We start from the raw sequence: 18,741 nt of genomic DNA, 5'->3' as shown, positions 1-18,741 counted from the left end.
CCCCCCCCCCCCCCCCCCCCCCATCTATCTCACACACGCACACACACACACACACACACACTTTCTCCCTCCCTCCTTCGCTCTGACACACACGCACGCGCAGACACACGCACGTGCACCAGGGGTGGGAGTGGATGCTTGTGTAGCTGCTGGGAGCCAGGATGGGATAATCATGCGTGTCTGGCTTCGGGCATTGATGCAGCTGGATCCGGAGTGGACTCGGAGCGTTGGGTGGGTCTAGTTCTGGAGCGATCCGGACCTCAGGTCGATGTTAACGAGGGCGATGGCCGAGAGGGGAGTTGGTGCCGCTGTCTGAGACGTCCGGCCCGAGAGAAATCCACCGTGTTCGCCCATGGAGGAGGAGAGAATTCGCCGGTACTAATAAAAGCGCAGCCCCGGTGTGGAATAACTTGTAGCAGGACGAAGAGGATACCGAGGGGAGCCTTTTAGATGATATATAGAAGGAGCTGATCTCTGTTTTTCCTCATGGGTTTTTAACCGGGATAGAGATCACAAGGCGCCTGGAAGAACGGATCACTTCTGCATCGGTAATTAGAGGATTGCCTCCTCGGAGCGAGCGGCCGCCGCAGCCGACACACCGCGGGGTGGGTGGGGGGAACCCTTGGATGGAGAGGGCGCAGTGAGGGGCTGAGAGAGCGGCTCGATCGCGGAGGCACGGAGGGGGAGCGGGCGGTTCGAAGGGACCCGGGGAGCCAGGAGCGGTGCAGCGGCTCCATGAGCGGCTCCTGCCGGGACAGAGCGCCCAGAGGAGCCCTGCAGCCGGAGCGTCTCCGCCGCCGCGGGTAAAAAAAACCCGGGCCACAGGACGGCGGCCAGTTTGGAAGTTTTGATGCATATGCTCACAACCACCATGATTTTTATGATTCTTGGTGCTTCAGTTGTAATGGTAAGACACGTTCACCCCCTCCCTCGGCCACAGTGTGCTTTTTCTAATTCACATCAATGAGGCTAATATTTTATCCGATTGATACAAATGTGCAATAAATGCATCACATTTTGCCGCCACACCACCCTCCAGCAGGCCTATCAATGACATGTGGAAGTAGGTTAGCTCACCTATAATTACCTGCTGTCATCAATAAATAATCTAATTCCGTTTTGAGGCAAGAGTCCCCCCTCTTAAAAATCGGGAGGATCTAACCCAGGATGTGTTTTTCTGTCCCTTTCTTTATGATTTTCCCTCCCTGTTGTTGTGTATCTTGAAAATCCCGAGGAGGTGATTGATTCGCTGTCTGTAGGAATATAGCCTTCCCTATTGCTTGACATGTCCCAGCTGACTGGCATGGTTCTTTGCAGGCGATAGCCTGTTTAATGGACATGAACGCACTACTGGACCGCTTTCACAACTACATCCTACCGCATCTACGAGGGGAGGACCGCGTCTGTCACTGCAACTGTGGAAGGTAAATGCCATCATCCTCGAGCATTATTTGTATAAATATGGTGGTGGTTTGTGTGGATCTGTGGGTGTGTGGGTGTTTTTCCCCGCTTTCTCCGTCAATTCTTAATTGCTGAAGAGGCCTGGACGATTTGTGGCGGTGAAGCCCCGCAGAGGCTGAGCCTTTACAGCGACTCTTGTTTTTATCATCGGCTCCAACACACGGTCCGATGGCTCGTTTGATCGCCCTGTGTGTTTTTGTAAATGAAATATATATATATATATTCGTAGCGATGTATCGGCTGCGAGGGCTTCGGCTTCTGCAGCATCCAGCCTGCGAAGGTGTGTGTCGGAGCCATAAATAGGTAATGAACTATGAGCGATACGAGGCCGTTCAAAAACAATCTGAGCATCAAGTGTGCGATTCATACAGGTTTACAGTGTGTCGATGGGAATTGAAACCAATGTTGCTCAAACGAGATCCGGAGCGAGGTGGTTGTGTGGCTGGAGAAGTGCTACGGGGCTGAGGTACAGTCATCAGCCTACCTGCTGTTTGCTGTCACGGTGAGAGCAGGTTTGAAGTGGAGGGCGAAAACAGCAGCAAGACCCTCATTAATACATTCATTCTGATTCAATCTGCATTATTATGCATTTTCCCATCAACAGTTTGTAGAATACAGCAGGCTGCAGGGTGTGTGGATGAGCACTGGTGCAAGCGGGCCTCGTTTCTCCACAGTGCCTGAGGGTATGGCGACAATGTTCGTGGAGAAGATTTAAAGTAAGAGCCCTGTTAGCCAATAGATTCACCCTCTATATTGTCCTCAGGTTGAATCCTGATTGGCCCTTGTCCTACAGGCAACCTAGCTACAGCTACCAGAACAGATCAGTGGTTGAGGGAAGGGAAATGTCACTATACCCCTGTTGGTGCAAAAGCTGGAGAGATGCACATGAAACCAAAACAGCAGCCTGTGGTGTGCTTACTGCAGTGTGGGGGTAGATGTGTGGGGCTAGCTGTTTGTTAGCAGCATTAACAGGCCAGTTCCACTGTGGGTCTTTTAAGCCTTAACACCCAGAAATACTTCATCATCAGGTGCTTTTAGATTATCAGAGAGGGGGAGGTAATCTAAATTAATGTTTGAAAAGGCCTATTGTACACATTTATTTACCTGATGTACTAATCAAGACCAAAATAAAAGCATGTTTGGATAGGGGGGGGGTTATGATGAGAGCAGGCATCACTGATATTGTGATATTTTGATAGTCATTGTCCCGCTGCTGATTAAAGAGCCATGATTGGGAATATGATCAGAATGTTGAAAATGCAAGTTTAGTAATATCAGACTCATTAAGCAGTAATCATTTAATTGATAGTGAAGTAATGCTCATTTGTCTGCTATATAAGCATTTGTTTGATCAAATAAAACATCCCACTGGAGAGTATGCACCGTTCAACCTCTGCTCAGATTCCTAGTCTTTAGGTTACTGTATAACCACAGTGTCTTTCACTAACCCTAAAACAATCCTGAACAAGTGTTAGTTACAAGTCTTCACATAAGCAACGGAAATGCAGGATAGTTGGATGAATAGAGCAAAGCTTGGCCTTCACACGTGTAGTCTTTCCATCCCTTAGACATGGAGGTGTCATGACGCCCACAGCGCTCACCTTATCAGTCTTGAGGACACAGCCAGTGTCGTTTTATTTGGCAGCCTCGACGCTCTGATTTGGATGCAGTTGTGGCTTCTCTGAAAGGCTAAATCCTGACCTGCAATATCTGCCTCTGTGACAGAGAGGAGATCAAGAAATGGACACAGAGTGTTGGTGGCATGGTGTCATTTGAGGCAGTATGAGACGTATAATGATCTAAATGCTCCTATTGAGGCATTTCCATGGCAATATTCTTGCAGAATGATTCTCTTTTTCTTTTTTTTTGAAAAGAAGACACACATTGAAATATTTGTAGGGCACAGGTGAACGGGACTTAAGTCAGTTTATAGATAGACAGTCAGGCAGCATTAAATAATCCTTTACTTTATTTACTGGTTTAGGTGTAAGAGCCTACCTTAGGGGAAAATAAAGGTGTACAGAGGAAGATTTTGTCTTATCTTGTCACATACCTTTGTTTTATTATGAAAAATGTTTTGGCGTTAATGGACCTCAGTGGCGGCGTAGCTCAGGTCAGTCAGGTTTAATAGAGGGGTTTGATCCCCCATGTGGCCATACCTCTTCAGTAAGATGCTTAAGGTGTTAAACTGCAAGATCAGTTTTATTCTCCACATTAATACAAAGTGCTGCTACCTACATTTTCCAGAGATCACCTGTCATTCAAACATTGACTTGGATTTTCTGTTGGTGAAGTTGCTCTTTTGTAGGGGGAGATTGACTCTTTGTTTACAGCTGGTCATGATCCTAACTTCCTACTCACTTCAAAACAGAATCATTTACACATACTTCCAGGTAGCACAGGTGAAGATAAGCAACACGGGCAATTTGAATGGGTTTGAAATGTGTATGAAACACTTGTGGTGTGGAGTTTTTGAGATGTGAAGGCTGGGAATGTCTAATGAAAGACCCTATCATGTTGCATTACAGAAATTAAATTCCCAGCATACATTTGTTCTAATCTGTCTCCTGCAAGGCCTTCAATTTTCAGAAGTGCAATACTCGATTGCTGGAGTACTCTTTCATTATGAAAAGTTTTGGTAATGGCCTTCGAAAACCTGCATCAGTCCAAACCTGTCAAAGTAATAACCCAAAGTGTGTGAGTGTTTTCCCCCACAGACAATTGCCTGTGTTGTTAGTTTTTGCTAAAAGCTCTCATAGCTCTTTGAGGAGAGCAGGTTATACCAGGAAAGTGAGACTTTCATATCAACAACATGTTTTTGTTTTTACATTGGAGCAGAGTCAGTTATTCGACAACGTGAACTAAGTGAATGTAAGTTGAAACAGTGGCAACATATTATGCTCATGTAATGAATCATAATTTTAATTTGGGTTATTACATGCTCTAAGGTTCAGAAAAGACATCACTTTCATAAAAATGTCCATTGCTGCAGCTCTTCTTTTAAGCCACTGTCTGAAACACTCGGTTGAAGCTCCTGTCTCTTTAAGGCCCCCCTCCAGATAAAGCCCTGTCTGCTCTAATTGGCCAGCTAGTCCACTCTGTCGCTAGTGGTCAACTGCTTCTGTCACGTGTAGGAACAGCCGGCCATAATTCCATAACGACATGAGGAAGATGAAGGCCACTCTGACAAAAAAACTGTTAGCTATAAGACAATTTAGGAAATATACTTTTACACTTAGTGCATTTAAGATATATTTTAGATAAGTTTCTATTGAGAGAGTCCCTGTTTGATATGGGAATCACTGCTTTGCTGAGAGGCCCCTCAACAGGATCTAGCAAAGGAGGTAGCAAACGATCACTCAATCTCTTTTCAGGCCATGAGCTTTACCGTTGGTAGACCATGAACTTCTCTGCCTAAAGTGCAGCTTGGAGACACCAATGGGTCCTTGAGAATGCTTCAGGGCGTCTCCGGCAATGTGTGGATTAGTGCAATCTGATTAAAATGTCTATTTTTTCAGGTACCATCTGAGGGAGAGGAAATGTGTAAAATACTACTAGTATCTAGTTCAATGCTGTCCAGGGTACTAATGGTCAAAGAAATTTGGAAAAGTCCCTTTTCAAAGTAAGGATATAAAGACAAGTGGTAAATTAAAGGAAACACCTGAATAAATGAATGGAGAGACTTAACAATTGCAGATGCTTTTAAGATGGATTAGTCAGTAAGATTAAGTGAGTAAGAAAATTATGTGAATCGTACATTACATTCTTCACATTCACCAGATCTCAATGAGACCAAACTCATTGAGGGGATTCTGGAGGAAGTGCTAAACAGAGCTCTCCACCAGCATCGTCAAAACACCAAACGTGGGAAAATGTTCTGTTACAGTCCTCGTCATCTGTCCAGGAAAGATCAGAGAATTATGTGCACAGAAGCTGTTGGGTTCTCCTTTGATTCGTTCACCTTAGAGATGTCCATGGAATGTTAATGTGTAGCTTTGATTCAGATAATTATATAATTCTTTAAGGACACTAAATGGATTTAGATCTTTGCATTTATACAAACAGTATATCTAACTCACCTCTTCCTATCTGTCCTCCCTCCAGACATCATGTCCACTATGTAATCCCATATGATGGGGACCATTCCTTGGTGGACTCATCAGAGAACTACTTTGTGAGTGACAGCGTGACCAAGCAGGAGATGGACTTGATGCTGGGGCTGCTGCTGGGCTTCTGCATTAGCTGGCTGCTGCTGTGGCTGGACGGAGTCCTACACTGTGCCGTCAGGGCCTGGAGGGCGAGCCGCTACTACGGTAAGCTGGACATCACTGCAGATACGCAAACTCTAAAACCCTAACCCTTGTTAGCAAAATGCTTGCATGCAGAAAGCCATTGCCTGTTGACACAGCAGTTGGTGGAGCTCAGGTCAATGACCTTCACCCCTTCGCTTGGCCCATATTTGGCTTTTGTCACTTATTTATTTACTCACTGTACTGTGACTTGGAAAGTCATAGCTAAACTTACCAGCAGTGTGATAATTCAGACTATTAGCAGAGTTGAACTGAATGGATGTCGTTTTTTGGGAAAAGACTTAAAACTTCAAAACCTATTTCCCTGATGTTCCTCTTTATTTTTGTTCAGGAAATGGCCTTGTTCATAATACGACAATTAGTGTAGTTACAATCTGAATAGATCAAACAAAAAATGTACTTCTCTGAAAAAAATCCTACATTAATGAAACCTACAATAGTGCAGACCCCCCAAAAGACGTGTTATGAAACAAACTTGATTGTAAAGATCCTTTTACACATTCAGGGTATGTGATGCTAAAAGCAATAACAGATAGAACTACTTCAGTACATTGTTAAATAAACTGTGATACCGCACTTAAAGGTCCAGTGTATAAGATTCAGGTGAAAGGGATTTATTGGCAAAAATTGAATACAAAAATCCTAGTGACGATTTCACTAGAATTTTTCATCTTAATTGTACAAATTGTTGTTTTCTTTACCCTAGAATTAGCTCTTCATATTTAATTACTATATTTACATCAGGAGCGGGTCCTCTCTTTTACAGTAGCCCAGACTGGACAAACTAAACACCTTTTTAGTTTTTATGACAACTGAAGGTTACCACAGGTTCTCTTTCATGTTTGGAAAGGGAGGGTCAGTTGAGGGATGTTCAGCTGCAACATGCAACTTCACCACTAGATGTCACTAAATTCGATACACTGAACCTTTAAGTGTTATCGATGTACTTAAATGCTGCACTGTTAGCTGGTTTCGGGATAAGCTAAAATAGTGTTATAGTAACAGAAGAGTAGGTATCCTGATGATCTGTTATGTATGAGTGTATGTGAAGAATCTACTTTTATATTGCACTGCAGAAAAAAGTCTGTAAAGTAATGAACTTTATATCTAAAATGAAAGTAAAAGAATGCAGATGATAAAAGTTAGTTTTGAGGAAGGTTTTTTTTTTTTTTTATCGAACAGTCTATGAAAGCCTAAAAGCCTTGAGTCAGGACTTCCTCGGCTAATGGGCCTGGAGTTAACAGGTCTCCCATGGTGATGAGGAGATGGATCTTTCGAAGGGCCTCTGAGTGGGGATCTCAAGCAGCAGTCAGGCTTGCATGGGGTTGACAAATCACACAAATAGGCTGAATTAAAACTTCAAAATCTGTTCTAAAATTGGCAGGCAGGTTGTGGAGGGGAGGATTTAAGTGATTTGGCCACTTCTCTCAGTGAGACAGTGATTAGCCTCTGTGCAGAGTTTGGAATTAACCGAGTATGATGATATTTTCTCTTGCAAAGACCACAAGTACATCACAGCAATCAAGCCTGGAGGAGAGCATGAATGACCTTCTCCAGGGTACCAAGGAAAATAAAAAAATCTCATCTTAATTATATGCTGTAGTTTAATGAGAGATAATAAGGGTGAATTCGGGGGGAATCTTTTTTTTTTTCAATTTTGATTACAACAATTTATTCCGATATCTGTTTTACACCTTAAATCAACATATTATACCTTTCTGTAATCCTTAAGGTGTTTTCTCACCTTACATGAAGAAAGATTGGATATATAATACTCACAGGATATATGGCACAGCTTTGAGGGTTCTTTGTGCCAAAAAATAATTTGATAATCTGGGACAGGTCCCTTTGTATCTGGGACACTTGTACCTAAATCGCATTTCTTAATGCATGTCAAGGTCAATATGAGCAATTTTTTATAGAAATTGGAAAATTTACTAAGTAAATGAAGAAAAATCGATGAATCTATTCGTCGAAATTTCATTAATTCATATTAACATGCAAAAACGTCATATTCTTTTCATAAGGAACCCAAACCTAAATAAAGAAACTATGATATCCATTGAAAACTTTCACATTTTTTTTTAAAAATCTATCAGCAGCAAACAAAAATAAGAATCTGATTATTCATTCTGTAATTTGCTGTGTATTTTGGTGCAATTCAGGGACAAACAGTCCATCACTTGAGCGAAACGTAATCATTGATCACTGCTATCTTTTCATGGTTCCATGGTGTAATGGTTAGCACTCTGGACTTTGAATCCAGTAATCCGAGTTCAAGTCTCGGTGGAACCTGTGTAGCACTTCTAGTGCACTACATTGAACAGATACTCTTTTGTACATATCCATATTTTTCTGTGGTATTCATAGTTGAAGGCAAAGATACAATGTCATTGTATAGGACTGTATATATGACAATAAACGTTTTGAACTTTGAACTTCTCCACATGTTTGGTGAAACCAATGGCTCCAGACCACAAAACAGACTCTTCTGTGCTTTTTGGATCATCTCTGTCCTAGAGAGAAAACTAAACATGTGCTAGTTAGTTAACCAGACAACCAGTATAGGGACAGACTGTACTTTCCATTAACTCCTGTCTGACAACTGCAGATCTTTTTTTTTTAAGTCAGGAAATCCCTAAATGTATATTTCCCCCATCTATAAACATAATGGACTTTCCCAGATTATCTAAAGCACGCTGTCCCACATTATCAATCATGTTTGATAAAGTGGATAAAAACTAATTATAAAAAACTAAAAAACATTTCGAACAGCTCAATGCATATTTTTGTTTCTTGAATACATCACAAAAAATGGGATAACAATTTGGAACACTGTCTTATTTATGACAGGTTTATATCCCTAACATTTATCTTTTTGAGCTTTGGACAGAGAGTGGCATCCATCTTTTCTTTTTTTAGAAAACAATTAAGCATATTTTCAAAAATGTCAACCCATATCCTAGTGAAATCCTATATTTCAGAAACCAGATTTCATCATTGGGCCCTAGAGCTGACGTGTGTAAAACATGCACTGGAACCGAGGAGCCAGGACGATGTGCTGACCCAATTTTACACAGACAGCTAACTTGGATTTTGAGCCCTTGCTTAAATCAGAGATCGTCTTATAGTGTGTTACACATAACCTTTTCACTGGAGACATTTTTTACTTGTCATGGTATGAAGAGCTCAGGCGTTACAGACACTCACCCTGAATCTCTTCTAGTAGTTCTATAAGTGTTACAGTAAGTCCTGACAGTGACAGGGAACATCTGGACCCTGAAACTGAGGCAGCTAAATGGAATTCAGCCATAATTAATTGTATTATTTACGCCTGTGGTTTTTATACTGTGAATTGTCAAAATATCTTTTGTTGGGAAAAAAAGGCCTTTTCTCTGACACAGCTTGCACATCATCACTCGTGCCGATTATACCTCCTCCCCGGTTGACGGTGGGTGGAGCCATGTTGGGATTTAAACCTTAATCATAGTGTTGGTAGAAAACCAGATCCACTGATACATCAAGTGTCTTAGATTATAGATGTATGTAAATATAAACGTATATTACCACAGTGCAAATCCTGTTATAGAAAATTAGTCGTCGGATTGTGAAAGTCTGGCCAAGCTGTCATTTGTACAAAACAAACATTGCTTTTGTGTGATAGTAGCAGTTACTTGAGACTTGTTCAAAACCAGGCCTGAGACACAGAGATTGAGAAATGACTGCACTGCCACCATCTGCTGTGCTTTGGTGAAAGCTACATTCCCACATACCATGTGTTTAAATCCAACTGAGTGTGAAAGTTGCTCCTTAATTTCCTGTCTATTGTCAGCAACCTCTCTCTCCTCTCTCTCTGAAAAAATCTTTTTCATTTCTCGTACCATCTCCTCCTGACAGATGAAGGATGCATGTTACTTTTGTAGAAAAAAAAAGGACTCCCAGCAGATTTAATGAGGCAGAACAAAGGGTGTAATGTTCACCCATGTCTTTGGCTTGTGTGGCTGATGCAGACGAAAGAAAAGTAAATAAATACAATTTGAGATTAAAAGTGACATCTACCTAGCAATTCCACACTCACTTGGTATGTCTATTCTGAATTGCCTGAGAAAGTGTAGTGCAGATTTTCGTGGGATTTGGACATGCTGTTCAATAATAATTGTTTGAACAGGCGACCAGCGCTCTGTAGCAGCCGGTGTGGGCAGGACAGTACATGATTTCAGTCTGTGGACCGAGTTGGACATGTCTTCTTAGTCCTCAGATAAACCACAGCAGCGATCAGCAACTGGGTCAAACCGTGGGTCAAAATCCTCGCCACATCATTTCAACATTATTATTTTTTTCACCATATCAAACTGACACTGACAGACACCGGTGTCGATGGTGCTAATCTCTGTCATAGCAACAACATTCAGAGCATCACTACCTCTTTAGCGAATAATCTTTCAAGTAAGAACCGTTATATAGAGCAGATAAGATTGTGTTTAATTCATTGCTGAAATGCAATGAATGAAAACATAGCACAAGTTAAGCAAATCTATCAAGCTTGTATATAAGCGAAACACGTTAACAGTAATAAAGGAAAATCATTTTATGACTAACATTAACTATAAAATGTTCACTGCAGACAAACCAGGTAGGATGAACAGAAAGTTGTCTAACTTCCCTCTGCACCACAGACTGTGGATAAAGCAGCCAGGATTAGAACTGCCATTGCACAAGTTAAAGCTAATCAGATAATAGGTGCATGTGCTGAAGAGACATCAACTATAGACAATGCAGAGGATTGGCAAGATGCTCTTTGATTGAATTGTGTATGAGCATCATGGATTTCACTGTTTTAGTGCCACAAGCTTCTTGACCCTGCCAGCATTACATTTTAGAAGTTAGTTGGTTTCTGCTGACACAAATTAGCTTAATTCAGAGATACTGAATAGAAGCAAATAATTGGATTTGGAGCCTGAATATTGTATATGCTCTAGGCTGTTAGGTGCTCAGATTCAGGCATGTACTGCGGTGGTGGCCTGGATCCTCAGTTTTTAAAGAGCGAAAGTAGGTGATATGTGACCTGGATACTTGGAGTGCCATGGAAAAGCTCCTCGGGCAAGGATGGGAAAGTCTCCAGCAGCAATCAGAGAATGATGGTTATTATTTCTACATCATCTGAAGGTTCACAAACATGGGTTTTTCACAACAGAACATATATCAGTGTTTTTCAGGGTGTTTTTTTAGATGCTGCTACAATAAACAAGGGGCCGGAAATGTAGAAGGTTTGATAGCTGCTGGCATCTGCTTTGCACAGAGGTGTGGAAGGTTTTTACAGCAGCGGGTGAGACACCGCTGTTTTCTCCAGTGCTTTAGTATAACAGTGTAAAATGCATCATCATAAAAAAAAACCTCAGAGAGGAGGTAACATCCATATTCATTAGCAGCAGCTATAAAGCAGTGGATGTGGGATTATTCTTTTGTACTGTGAGGGAATATCCCCTGTGTGTGTGTATGTGTGTGTGTTCGGATCTGACGATGCTAGGTCAGAGTCGTTTAGCCTACCCTGAGATGAGGAGTGAAGGTGAGGCTGACAGAGCAAGAGGAAGGGTGTGTGTGTGTGTGTGTGAGTGTGTGTTGGGGGTGCAGGGTGGAGATGCTGTCATATCCCCAACCCCCACTTACACACATTCTCTTCACTGGAGCTATAAATAGATTGAGAGAGAGCAGCTGGAATGGCAAGTGAGAAGCACACCCACCCACACACACACACACACACACACACACACACATACACACACACATTGAGATGTACGTTTATGCTTTTTTTTCCTCTCCTAATTTCATCTCTAGCGCCCCCTCTCTCACTTATTGAATCTACCCTGGTCATTTCCTTCACAGTGCTTCCTGTTGTGAGTCCCACATCTCTCATTTAGCAAAGACACACTGGAAACGTAAAGGAATAAAGTATGTCAAAAAACAGAGCAAATGATGACTTGGCGTTCAGCATTAAGCCCCGCCTCTCCTTTCCCTCATCTCTAAATAGTCGCGTCTTCGCCTCCCATTTTCTGCCGCTCATTATCATTTCTTCCGACTTTATCTCCATCCTTTTATTCAAATGAGAGAAACCTTTCTTCATTGCCCCCTTTCCTTTGGATACCCTTCAGAGCAGTCCTTGTGGACAGCATACTCACTCACAGCTATAAATAACTCTCCTATCTCTCCTCCTCTCCTCCCAACATCTCGCCCGCTCTTTCACTACCACCACCAACACCACCACACCTCCACGCAGGGGCCATTTGCCACTGGGTTTTGCAGCTGGGGCTCTCCACTCATTTCTCTCTCTCTCTCTCTCTCTCTCTCTCTCTCTCTCTCTCTCTCTCTCTCTCTCTCTCTCTCTCTCTCTCTCTGCTGTCTCTGTGGACCTCGCTCCGCCTCGACGGCTCCAGTTTATAACCCAACAAGCACGAATGTCTGCTCTTCCGTTCCCCCTCCTCCCACTATATGCCACACATTCATGAAAGGCCACTTCGTTTCCAGACAGCCACTGATTTCTGAGCAGGCCAGCCTTTCTATTGTGCAGTCTGTTTGAATACAAAATTAAACACTCTTAAAAATGAATGTTCTGCCTTAATCTCACCTCCTTTTGACTGTACAGAAATAATGTGTAGTTACATGTGCAACAGCTAAACATGAATGTAGAAGAATCAAGGACAAGGCCGCGGTGCACTTGAAGAGATTGGTGTCGTTAACCATTATCATCCAATGTTTCAACGCCCTGAGCTTTTATGTTGTCTCTGTCACTCTGTCCTTACTGTAAAAAGTTACCCCTACATCCCAGGATTAAAGGTTGTCTCATCTATGATAGAGCTGGTGGCTAAAAGGCAAATTAAACATCAGCTTGATTGAGTCTCGGGTTTGTATGGAGCGCGCACTCACTTTAATTCAAAACGACTGTACAAAATGATTTAGGCATCTGATTCTGAAAATGTTTGGGTCTTTAAATTGTCTTTAAGAGTATCACCATTTAAAAAATTCAAAAAGCATTAATAAAATATTACTTGAATATTGAGAGGAAAATGTCAGGGGAAAGCAAAAAAGAAAAACTATTCCAAGTTTGGTTGCACAATCTGCAAAGCTTGGGAGCAACTTTTAAATTTACACTAGACCATTTTTGCTCAGAACCCTTGTTAAAGTAGAAACTTGGTATTTAGGCCGTCAGGAAATTTTCCATCTCTCCACTGAAACAGAGCATATCATATAAAAAGCATCATATCAGAGAATGACAACCCAATATCTGCGTAGCCCTAAATAATTCATTCATATTCCAAAATAAACTGAGCCAAAAAGGGGTATTGGGGCTTGGAAAAGGACAGTTCAGAGCGCAGACATTATTTGTTGCCGTCTCTTTGTTACTTTTAACTGGATTTAGATGTATAAAATCAGCCAAAGAAGGATTTTACTCTATTGTGTTTCCTGATCTCATGAGTGTGTTTTAAAGCTGCTCAACTCTCGTGTCTGTGAAAGCCTGCGTTCAGTGGACTTTGCTCATCTGCACAAGTGAGACAAGATTGTTGAACAGTAACCCATACATACTATGGTGGCACATCCTCGTGTTTAGTTGTGAGTAGAATTAGGGAAACAGAAAAAGAAATGATCATTAGTGTTATGTGTTTTGATTTTGACAAAATAACGATATACCCACATTTGAAGTCTGAAATTCTGCTTTCTGCTGGTTTAGTAAATACCGTCAATATGGGATAATACTCAATCTTGGGATGTCCTGTGAGCAGGACTTTTGGATTTCCCCTTCAGATTTTGTAATGCTCTCACTCAAAACCCTGTGCTTGCACTCAATCATACCCTGCTTGTGCTTGGTTATCATGTGATAAGAGCAGAGGAGAGGATAAATCCAAGAGCAGATGTTTAACGAGTGCGAGGAGAACAGCTGAATTTGGAGTGCAGCAAATCTAAGTACAAGCAGGGTTAGCTCAGGGCTTGGAGTGAAAGCATTACAAAATCTGAATGTGAAATCAAGTTCTGGTCTCAAACTGAGAGACAACACTTCTTTTTAGATGTGTATTATCCAAGGCTGGAAAGTGAGAATGTAAAGTGTAACAAAATATAATTTTAATATCTTAAATAACAATTATTTTTCAGTTGATTTTTTGGAAGCTTTGTGCAGATTCTTAAGTTTATCGACAGAACAAGTTTGGAAACAATTGGCTTGGGGTCCCCTCATGTTTGCCTGGGGTGACCTTGTGATTCTTATCCCTATTTTGAAGAATTTTATTGTGTTCATTTTAAACATACAACAAATTATTGTATCATTGGCCTCCTCCTGACAGCTATTTTGCCTTTCAATGTTTTCCTCCAGATACCCCGTCCTGGTCATGGCTGCCTCAGTTCTGCAACCTCCGAGACCTCCGTCGCCGGGCCCAGCTCCGGAATATGGAGGACTCCACTGGCAACATGGTCCACATCAAGCAGAAGCTCTACCACAATGGCCACCCCAGTCCCCGCCACCTTTGAATCTGAAAAACTGAACAACAAAACCAACAACAAAAAAATTTAAACTAGATCCTTCTCCCCAGCACACCTTCTCCTTTTCCCCTCTGACACCCCTCACCTCCCTTCCCCAAACAGCCTATTGGCCAGCTATTGCCTCAGAGACATCTGGAAAACTGCCCTCCCACTGTTCATTACATGGCCCCCTTAAACCCCCATGACAGGACTTTCTTAGGACTAAACCTGGTCCCTGTCAGCACTCAAAAAATCCCCAAATGGAGCAAGATGACGATTTATTTGTTGCCACTGAAATCTTGTCTTATGTCCATGTCCACCATTGTGGGAGGAGGAAGGAAGAAAAAAAAAACATTTTTAAGGGTATTTTTTCTGTATAGAGACATTTTCTGTGTTCATTGTTAAACTTGGCATGCTCTTTTAGAACAGGGTAAGATGTGGGCAGTGTATGGAACCGGGTGGCGAGACTGGTGTCATGATATTTTTTTTTTCTGATGGGTGGGACGGGGACTTTGTTGGTGTGGGGAGGGGCGAATGCGACTGACGGGTGGGCGGGTTTTTGTGATAGTTAGATTGATGCTTCTGTAAATAGTTATAAATAATGGAGAAAAAAAAGGGGGATTTGTCAGTCTTCATGAAGGGGGTGGGGGGTGGGCGTTTGTGTGAGTCGGTCATCAGTAGAAGACCTTTGCGTGGGTAAAGATTGTAGAAATGGGATGGTAAGACAGAGTCTGTTTGGGAACTTGGATGTGAAACCATGTGATTTCTGCTAAAAACACAGATTAATTAGCTTTGTTACTTAGTGAATTAACTGAATGTATTAATTTTTTCTGTAAATATGTGAGGGGGAGGGGAGTGTGTACAGCTGTGGTCAGGGTTCTCTTCGCTGTATCACCATGCTATGGAAGAAACGAGGGAGAAATAAATGCCAGCCGAGAGGAGTCAGTTCAACACACACACGCACACAAGCACACACGCACGCACTCACACAAACACACAGACAGCCCTCTCCATCTTCCCCCACACTGAGCTCAGCAGCACAGTTCAATTTTGTTTATCCAATTCCCTCTCACTTATCGGGAGCAACCAGCCTATCAGCAGAGGGAACCCTCACCGCCCCCCCCTCGCCCTCTCTGTCCAGACATTGCTGTTGTGAGGATGAAATGTCTGTTTTATTAAAAGTGCCATTGAAGCACAACAGTGACCTCTGATGTTTGATTGTGTCATTCCAGTCACATGAGTGAAGACAAGAGCACATTCTCACAGAGAGGGGTCATTTCAGAGCATCGACAACAGACGGATTAGACAGCGAGGTCCTGCCGATAACTCCTGCTCTGTTTGTTATCCATTAAAATAGAAATTTCATGAGCGCTGAGTAACAACACTTCTGAAATGACTAACAATGCCAATGACATTCTAATGCTGCTGAGTAAAGCCCTCTACTGTTATCACCCGGTGGTGACATGTCCCAGAGGCAGAGAGGCCATTCCGAAGAAATTGTCCGCCATGGTTTGAAAATTGTATTCTTATTCTCATGATATGTAAGCTACATTACCGATAAAGAACGATTAGTAAAAAGCATTTTTTACTTATAAAGTGAGGTGACAGCTTTGAATCGCTTCTCTTGTCAGACCAGCAGTGTGAAAACCGTATATAACATTTAAGAGAGTTTTTGTATTTAAATCTTGACCTTTGACCTGATCAAACCTGTGAATATTTTGGAATTTGAGCACAAACAATTACTTCAGGGAATAATTGAGAACCAAAATTGCCATTTATAAATTTCTGTAATTCAAAAATGAACACAGGTTGTTAAACAATATACCTTAAAACTCTCACTTTCAAAGAGTTATGAAAAAGTTAAAAAGAAAACACTTTGACAAATACATTTCGTCAAAATCCTGAGTGAAACATTTTAGGGAAGAGACATGGCTTGAGGTTTGTAGTTGGTATCACTACAGATTATTTATTGAAAGAGGCATTTTATTCTGACTTGGTTCAGCTTCTTCGGTCTTGGGAGTCTGAGACCCTGTTCAGAGATGGAATTAACATCCGTCCTGAGAGATCCAATAGCAAGTGGACAGAGTTACAGTAAGTTAATATTTTTGTCTTTTTTCACCTCAGATGTTTCAGACTCATTTTCCGCTACAGCCTCATTTATGTCTTCACTTTCCATCACTGCTTGTCCTCCATCTCCTCTGCGATGGTTGCTTCGCCACAGCAGTCACATCAGCTGCTTTTGTTTATCTTCTTTTACAACCTTTATCAATGAGTCATCTCAGCTTCATCATTTGTGGTTTCCACCATCTCTGCAACATTACTCGCTACTTCTTCTACAGTCTTCAGCTTCTAAAAAGTCAACAGAGGCTGCTGCTGACAGTTTCCTGGGGAATCTGACTAGAGTCTGACTTCAAGACCACGTCTCTTATTCCTTCTCCAGAACAGCAGCAGAGACTGTCTTATCTAAGTGGGCCACCTAAATTTCCTTCTTGACTACTTCTATGGCCTATGTCTCTTGCATTAGTTTCTTATTTTTCTTGTGTGGTGGATTCTGGTATCCTGTTTAGCCTAATGGAGCCTTGTAGCAATGCCCTTGGCAAGGAGCGAGTTATTAGCCTTGACAGGCATGTTAAAAATATACTTCAGGTTGGTCTCTGCAAGGATGCAATCCCTGACTACCGACTGAAGAGCAACCGTGACAGTGACGATATCACCTCAGGTACAACAGTTCCCTATAGCTCACTGCTGTGCCTAGAGTCTTCTCAGTTGGGTCCTTTATGGCCTCAACCTCCTGCTCCAATGGGACAATCATCTCAACGATGGTTCTGTTGAAGGTTGAACTTCCTACAACTTCCCTTGAAAGCAGCAGCCTCTTTGTGAATAATATGTACATCACTGCTGCTTTTGCCCTGGCAACATTGCTCTGAGCTGTGGAAGGACTTATAGTCTCCCGGGTTATGAGTCCTGTAGCCATTTCCTTAGGGAGGAGCACTGACCTTGTCAACCTCCTTACACCTGCTTCCATCATCTATTTTCTGTGCATGCTGCTTGATGGCATCATCAGCCTTTGAGTCGATCAAAGCTCCACATAGAGTAGATTCATATTTTGAGTCAACAGGCTGTTCTACTTCACCTGTCATTCCACAACCTATTGGATATTTCATGGCTAACTATTCACTCAGCTCATTTTTCAATTTATGCACACCTCTGTCCAGCCTCCAGCCCGGTACCGCTGTACAGTAAGTGAGCCTTCTGCCTAAATCGCTTCCTATCATTGATTATGTGGTATGAACTCGTTGGTGCACTCTGCTTGGGTGTTTACTACTACATTAGGACTAAAATAGCTTTTCATGAAAGCAATAGGTTATACAGGTCTCCCTGTGTTGGTAGGACCCAGCACATGTTTGCAAATTTGTGCAGAAAAGTTTCCCCTCTTCTCCAGACCTGGTAATGCGTAGTTTAATATGTCATAAATGCAATTTTTTAATGGTTCAGCTGAACTTTTCTTTCTGGTTACTGGCCAAAATCAGCATGAGACTACTAGGACCTGGCCGGTGACCTTTTCAGTCATGGCGATGACCTTTACAAGCGCAGCCATGCACAGTGAATAATGAAAGACATCAACTTGTTGCTCTGTTCCCCGGAGCGGTAGAGGACTGCATCGAAGGTGTAGCTCCGAGGTCCTCGCAGACTTCCTCCTGCGATGCAAAACTCATGACTCATGGATATGTGCTGAAACCACAGGGCATCATCACCATATGGATGGCAATGCAGCTGAACTCACTGTGGCTCGCTTAAGCAGGAACGCAGTGGCTCCATCTGCAAACAGCAAGAGGCTGCAGTTGAAAAGAGCAAAGCCAATTACCGTAAAAACTGCCATTTTATCTGAGGCCTATAATGTAAGGGTTAAGTGAAATTGTTTGCTGTATGTAATGTAATGTAACATGTCTACATTACTGAACGGTCAGAGTCCACATTTAATAGCTAGAATTAGAGTGGTAATTCAGTGAGTGTTAAAGGAGCAATCTAAAGTGCCCTGGACCCTCGCCTGTTGGTGCTAGTGCACTCAAACAGATTGTGCATCACAGTAACAGCATAATGCCCCATGGGTGCCTCATCTCCACCTGCCATGATAACATAGTCCACCCTGGAAAAAAAGGGAAGAGTTTCTGAAAGGTAATGAGAAAAGACTTGGTCAGAAAAGAAACAAAGAATTTAAAAAGGAAATGCACAAACGTTAAGGAGGAACACAGGAGGGGCAGTTCATAAGATGCTCAAAAGATTCTGTGAGAGTCCCTCGTTTATTGTGGTGTTATCTGGGCCATAAAATGTTTGCTGTTAACTCTATAGCTTTGAGCAAAGACACACATAATTTAATAAATTGTGTTCAATCCCATTGTCTACTGCAAATAGCTTTGACAAAGAATTCTTAACTAATTTTCATATTTATTATAAGGAAAGGGCA

The 18,741-nt window shown here is 42.2% G+C and overlaps 1 protein-coding gene and 1 non-coding gene across 2 annotated transcripts; both read left to right on the top strand.

Moving 5' to 3' along the window:
• Positions 1-850: 850 nt before the first annotated feature.
• On the top strand, positions 851-14,285 carry tmem240a (transmembrane protein 240a). Its single transcript, XM_053424536.1, has 4 exons — positions 851-907; positions 1,318-1,424; positions 5,566-5,774; positions 14,131-14,285. The coding sequence occupies exons 1-4, from the start codon at positions 851-853 to the stop codon at positions 14,283-14,285; spliced, it is 528 nt and encodes a 175-aa protein (XP_053280511.1).
• Positions 7,995-8,066, top strand: trnaq-uug (transfer RNA glutamine (anticodon UUG)). The gene has a single exon. It is a non-coding gene; the product is annotated as a tRNA-Gln (tRNA).
• Positions 14,286-18,741: the final 4,456 nt, after the last annotated feature.

Source organism: Pleuronectes platessa, chromosome 6 (assembly GCF_947347685.1).
Source record: "Pleuronectes platessa chromosome 6, fPlePla1.1, whole genome shotgun sequence".
Lineage (NCBI taxonomy): Eukaryota > Metazoa > Chordata > Actinopteri > Pleuronectiformes > Pleuronectidae > Pleuronectes > Pleuronectes platessa.
The sequence above is the reverse complement of the archived record's forward strand: the minus strand, read 5'-3'. Positions and strand labels throughout refer to the sequence as shown.